The following is a 7295-nucleotide window of genomic DNA, read 5'->3' as shown; positions in this document are numbered from 1 at the left end:
TGTTTTGAAAACGGGAAAAACTTTTAATTTTTCATGTAAATTAACGTTGAACTTCAATTGTGGTACGGGAAATTGTAAATTTACGGTTGTTGACCACGATGTTGTGTAAAATTGGTTAAAATATGGTATAAGCCGTATTTTTACCTGTAAATTAACATTCTAACGATTTTAACAGTGTCTGTAATGTAATTTTAAAAGAAACTGTAAGAAAACATTCAAACGCATGTTTTTATTTGTAAATAAACAGTAAATTACATTAAATATACAGTCATTTGTTTAATTTTGTATATTGTATCGTTAAAAAATAAACTAAGCATTACATTTACAGGAAAACGTAAAATTGCTGATTTTTAGCGTCTTTTTTGTGTAAATTGTTTTAAAAACGGGACAAACTGTTTAATTTTCATGTAAATTAACTTTCACTTATTTGTGATACGGGAAATTGTAAATATACGGTTATTGACCATAATATGTTGGGTAAACTTTGTTTAAATATGGTAAAAAACCGTTTTTTTACCTGTGAATTAACATTCTAACGATTTTAACAGTGTCGTAATGTACTTTTATAAGAAACTGTAAGAAAATGTTCAAACGTATGTTTTTATTTGTAAATAAACAGAAAATTATATTAAAATTACAGTAATTTGTTTAGTTTTGTATATTGTTATCGTTAAAAAATAAACTAAACATTACATTTACAGGAAAACGTAAAATTGCTGATTTTTTAACGTCTTTTTTGTATATATTGTTTTAAAAACGGGACAAACTGTTAATTTGCATGTAAATTAACTGTCACTTCAATTGTGGTACGGGAAATTGTAAATTTACGGTTATTGACCATAATGTTGTGTAAACTTTGTTTAAATATGGTAAAAACCGTATTTTTACCTGCAAATTAACATTCTGACGATTTTTAACAGTGTCGGTAATGTACTTTTAAAAGAAACTGTAAGAAAACGTTCAAAATTATGTTTTTATTTGTAAATAAACAGTAAATTGCATTAAAATTACAGTTATTTTTTACTTTTGTATATTGTATCGTAAAAAATGGGATATTTGATAAAAACATTACATAATACAGGAAAATGTAAAATTCCTAATTTTTCACCGTATTTTTGTATATAAATTGTTTTAAAACGGTAAAGATTGTATTTTTTCCCTGAAAATTAACGTTCATTTTTAACAGTGTAGCAACATTTGGCATTTATTGAACATTGACTTCAACGTATACAGCTGTATACCACCACACCATGCAGGTTCAACCAAGTTAGCAGATAAAGGGCAACCAGTTATTGACTTTTCTCCTGGTAAATTGGTCAATAAGCAAACATTCTTGGTCTGAGCAATCCGACAGCCTCGTGAAAAATTAATTGACGGTGTAGTTATAGTATCATTAACAGCTTCGCATTTTTCGCCCAAAAAGAAAAAAAAGGCTCGTTACCCAAGAAAATGGTTTAAAACCAAAAACTGTTCACATTGCTTTTCACTTTTCTTAACTTGAAATAATTAATTAGAAAGTCTCTAGGCCTATTTAAAGCTTAAAAGTTCTTTGTAGACCTTTTAAGGAATCCAAATTATCTAAACTAGGGGCCTATTTGTCGTTGTTTTGCCGAACTAAACTCTCGTGACTATAGTTACAGTTTGCATTCTGTAAACTGAAATATGAATGGAGATGTTCACGATTGCCATTACGCGGTATCAATTGCATAGGCCTACACTGTTAGAAATGTTCCGTAAATTTTACGGTAAACTACCTTGCCGTTCTATTGCCAATCTTTTCCCGTAAAAACGATGATATAACAAGTACTGTAAAACCACTTAATTTCGCTAGGGATTTAATTTCGCTAATTTCGCTAGAAGCCTTAATTCGCGAAATTAAATACCCGCAAATTGAACAGTTTTACATTGAATTATACACATAAATTGCTGGATTAGCGAAATTAAATACCCACAAAAATGGTGGTCATTGGCAATTAGCGAAATTAAGTACTAGCGAAATTAAATAGCTTTACAGTATTTAACCGTAACATTAGTATATTTACGATATAGGCCTATTACCGTAAAATATACGGTATGCGGTATAATGTACGGCAAAATACATGGCAGTTCTATACTGCAACGTTTTCCGTTAAAATTACAGTAGCGCCATAAATATACACGATCAATTATATCCACAAAATCTGTCAAAAAATAAGGCTATTTCCTATTTTAAAAATGTGGACGATGACGATGCAACACATTACAAAATAATCAAATTTCACGGTTCTAACTAACATGCCTATTTGTAGAGAAATGGTAATTCAGTTTACGGTAAATTACCTTAAAATTTACGTATTGTGTCGTAAAAAACGGTGATTTCTAAGTGTACCGTAACCATCGGGTAACACGTGATCAGGTCTTGCATTAAAAAACAAAACAAACACGAAACGGGAGGGGGAGGGGGTTTCAAAAAAATTTGTACGGGGATGTGCCACTCTGACTTTCTCTAGATTTTGCTGTTTTTGTCACCCGTCAGAGTATATCAATTTTTCACAAAAAGCACCAAAATTTGCTCTAATTGGCCGCTTTTAGGGGAACTTTTGACCAAATGTGCCCAATTGATCGCAGTGCACTCCACTGAAAACCCACCCATCGATATACCGAAATTGCTGAAAAGGTACCCCACCGTGGCTACATCCCCGTATATCTTCACCTCAGTAAAACAGTTAAAAAGGTGCTAACAGTAATTTTTATAACCTGTCTCAATTTGGAATTATGATTCGTTTCAGATAATGCCTCCAAGACGACCACGAGCATGGGAGTACCTGGTGCCTCACGTGTGTAAATATTGCAGACGAAGATTCTTTAATGATACGCATCGATATCTGCGTCATCTGCGACATCATGAGCTTTGGATTCGTAAGTACTGGTATGACTATAAGAAGAAATTGATGCCAGTACCAGGGAGAAAACAAAACAAAGGAGAACAAAAGAAATGCCAATCCATTGATGAGGAACTGAGCGGAAATACCTCAGCAGTTGCAAATATTTCAGAAAATATCACACAAAATAATGCAGCAAATGCGGAGAAATGCAGCAACTTTCCAAATAGTGAAAATAACAGTCATGAAAGAATCACTACTAAAAAGAAGCAATGTCAATATTGCAGCAAAGGCTTCAAAAGAACAAAGGACTTGAAAAGACATGAACGAAACCATACCAAAGAGAAGCCTTACCGATGTCAATATTGCGATAAAAGCTTCACATCACCGAGTGCATTGAAAATACATGAACGAATTCACACGAAAGAGAAGCCTTATAAATGTCAATACTGCGACAAAGGCTTCACACGATCTGGTCACGTGAAAACACATGAACGAATCCACACCAATGACAGGCCTTACAGATGCCAATACTGCAATAAAGGCTTCACTGAGCCATGTCACGTGAAAAGTCATGAACGGATCCATACCAAAGAAAGGCCTTATAAATGTCAATACTGCATTAAAGCATTCAAACACGCATCCGGTAGGAAAGAACATGAACGAACTCATCTTAAAGAGAGACCATACATATGTCAATACTGTAACAGAGGCTTTGCAAAATCATGTGTCTTGAAAAGACATGAACGAATTCATACAAAAGAAATATTTCACAAATGCCAACACTGTAATAAAGGCTTCACACGGTTAGATCACTTAAAAGATCATGAACAAATTCATACTAGGGATAAACTTTATAATTGCAAATACTGCAACAAAGGCTTCATATGGCCAAGCTACGTGAAAATACATGAACGAACACATACAAATGATAAACCTTATGTATGCCAATACTGCCTCAAAGGTTTTACACGTTCAGATAATATGAAAACTCATGAAAGGGTCCATACCAAAGAGAAACCTTATAAATGTCAAATGTCAATATTGCTACAAATGCTTCAGGCGATCAGATAATCTAACAAGGCATGAACGAGCACATATCAAAAAGAAGCCTTGAACTTTTGAAGCATTACTTTAAAAACAAAGCATTAACATCTTCAAATCTCTTTTTCACTTCTCTTTCCATAGGCCAGCATGCTTTTATAGGCTTTTCAGCCTGGCTTGAGCATTTTGTTTGCGCCTGGCCCCATCAGGACCCAAGTGTGTATCCACATAGACCGTTTAAACAAACAAACAAACAAACAAACACACATACACAAGGTCCTAGCGTAGCTTTTGTGAGATGACAATAAATGATAAATCATCAAACTCTAGTCTAAAACGTTGTGTTAGGAAGAGCTCATAAGCTTCTGCAGATCCGTACGCAGGATTCGGGGAAGTGGACCATTTTCAAATGAAAAGCCTGTGCTTGCGAGATTTTGTTTGTAAAAAAATTTGACTTACACCTTTCGTTTTACTATTTCAACGCCTTTTACCAGAAAGTGGACCTTTTGTCAATTTTCTCCCACTTTTGGACGTTTTATTAAATAAAATTCCAGATCCCTTAAGATGAATTACACCATTAATGACATTTTCACTTTACCTCACCACTCAAGTGATAATTGCGCTATTCCGCTATTTTCAAAAAATGGTTTTACCACATAATTGCGCAATTTTTAGATTTTCACTTTACCTCACCACTCAAGTGTTAATTACTGGTACGCTATTCCACTATTTTCAAAAATGGCTTTAGACGTAATTGTGCAATTTCGAGATTTTCACTTTACCTCACCACTCAAGTGATAATTGCGCTATTCCGCTATTTGCAAAAATGGCTTTACCACATAATTGCGCAATTTTGAGATTTTCACTTACCTCACCACCCTGATGATTGCGCTATTCCGCTATTTTCAAAAATGGCTTAAAACGTACCGGTAATTACGCAATTTTGAGAAAAACATTATTATTGGATAAATTAATTATAATATTTTTAATGATAACATTATGACAATAATTGTCATAATAAATTAATTAATAATAATTACAGCAATTTCCCCGATATGTCAGAGGTCAAAGTGTCCCAAAACTGCTCTCAGAAACCGGAAGTTGCAATGGCGATTGGGCTTATTATCACTTTGAAAGTTTCATAATTCATTGAGCATTTCGAAAGTTTTATAATTGCAACGTTTAGTTGATAATTGCGCTAATTTCAAAATGTGGTTGATAATTGCATAATTGCGCTAATTTCAACAAGTTATTATCATAATTGCGCTATTTTCATTGAGCATTTTGACAGTTTCATAATTGCAACGTTTCATTCATAATTGCGCTAATTTCAAAATTTGCATAATAGCAAAGTAGACTTCATATAAATATTGCGCTATCATGAACATTTTGAAAATTGCATAATTGCGAAGTAAAATTCATAATTTCGCTAATTTCAAACCCTCACGTTGATAATTGCAGATAATAGCAGTCAGTGTTGCTATTCATGGCTATTGTCAGTTCCAGCGCCTTAATGATTTTTTTCTCGATATCATTTACTCGTGTATCTACGTAATTATCTTTGTTCATATAACTGAATCAATAAACTTGGTTTCTTTGCATAGTAGATTTTGACCTTTGGTCATGTTTGATTATTAAGTGATTTTAATCATTAAAATGCATGGTGAACACAGCTCAATCTACATAGCGTACAAATGTACGATTACAGCGCACGCTTTCAGTACGAGCACAATCATTGCAGAAATATCGGGAAAACTAAAGATCCGCTATCCCGGGCGCGTTATTTCTTTCTGCAACCATAATGGGCCGCAATGCGATAACACATAGTACATACATGTAATTAATAGGCCTATGAGGCTAGATATAACACGAGTTTATTACCATTATTATTTCCTCTTACTTAATAAAATAAAAAGAAATCGATATAACGGTTTACCTGGGGTTCGAACCCACAACCTTTGTATCCATAGTCTAATGCATACACGACTGTGCTATGATTCGTTGTGCCAGAAAGGTGTTTGTTTATGATACTTATTGATTACGGAATAAACTGCACACACACAATATACTATTACTAGTATAATAAATACGAATATAATCCTAACCCTAACCCTAATCCCTAATCCCTAATCCCTAACCCTAACCCTAACCCTAACCCTAACCCTAACCCTAACCCTAACCCTAACCCTTACCCTAACCCTAACCCCTAACCCTAACCCTAAACCCTAAACCCTAAACCCTAACCCTAACCCTAAACTAACCCTAACCCCTAACCCCTAACCCCTAACCCCTAACCCCTAACCATAAGACCCTAACCCTGACAATAATGAACCTTGCCTCGGACTATGCGCAGGGCTACGACACTCAGCTCATTTGCATGGCAAAATTACCCGTCTCCTCCGCAGCCAATATGGTTTCGCTCCATCGAAATCAAGCTGGCCACGGAGGAGACTACCCTCCTTGTGTTTGTTCATTTGTGTATGGAGAGCCATTATTGGAGTCTATAATGACTTAGGCTACGCTCTCAGCTAGAGTCCGACGCTGCATTGTACTAGAAATACCTTTACTGTGAAATCGCTATAGAGCCAACCGGGAACACGTATTTGTTTTGAAAATATAGCATTAAAATTAGTATCACCCTTGTGGCCCCCGTGCAGTGGTAAACCTTAATTCTTTCATTAAAAAGAAATGAAAATTAAAAACAACACGGCTCTACTTGTGCACCTATAAAATGGGCACAGAAATGTGTCTCAAATATGAGTGAATTTCAAAAAACATACGGGATATGATGAACATTGACCTGACGCCATGATAGCAGGATCTATTAGTCGTTTTATATACAATGTATATATCGTATTGTCATAATACCAATATTTGTCATAATATATAATGAGTAATATTTAGCAACGTAAACGTGCAGTTCATATGCACAAACGAATACTGATCTTTATTATATTCAGGTTTTTGTACATCACATATAACATGTCACATAGGAGGTCATACGTGTTGACCTTCATCTATTGTATTTGTTCATCTGTGTATGGAGAGGATTAACGCCATTAAAACTCCATCAGTATTAGGGCGTAGTTCAGTGAACTCATCGGATTGCTATTCCAAGTACTTTGATAATACAGATAATATGTATTAATGGGTCGAGGCGATTGCATTGAAAAACCTAATAAATTATTCATAACAGTTACGTAATCAATCGATAGTGCGGACACTTTTCATTTGCAAACCACCAAAATTCGTGATCTTTTAGCGTTGGAAAAGAAACCACGTGAATAGAGTGCCATCTCAAGAATAGGTTCTCTGTGCTATGCGGTTAGTGATATATTGCGGCCCATTATGGTTGCAGAAAGAAATTACGCATCCCGGGCCGCTTTAACC

General features: G+C 34.7%; 1 protein-coding gene across 1 annotated transcript; it reads left to right on the top strand.

Moving 5' to 3' along the window:
- Positions 1 to 2771: 2771 nt before the first annotated feature.
- On the top strand, positions 2772 to 3935 carry LOC140152329 (uncharacterized). Its single transcript, XM_072174631.1, has one exon. The coding sequence runs from the start codon at positions 2772 to 2774 to the stop codon at positions 3933 to 3935; it is 1164 nt and encodes a 387-aa protein (XP_072030732.1).
- The last annotated feature ends 3360 nt before the right edge of the window (positions 3936 to 7295 follow it).

Source organism: Amphiura filiformis, chromosome 5 (genome assembly GCF_039555335.1).
Source record: "Amphiura filiformis chromosome 5, Afil_fr2py, whole genome shotgun sequence".
Lineage (NCBI taxonomy): Eukaryota > Metazoa > Echinodermata > Ophiuroidea > Amphilepidida > Amphiuridae > Amphiura > Amphiura filiformis.
The sequence above is the reverse complement of the archived record's forward strand: the minus strand, read 5'-3'. Positions and strand labels throughout refer to the sequence as shown.

Coding starts and splice junctions, on each gene's coding strand:
- LOC140152329 (XM_072174631.1), top strand. CDS start 2,772: ATGCCTCCAAGACGACCACGAGCATGGGAGTACCTGGTGCCTCACGTG.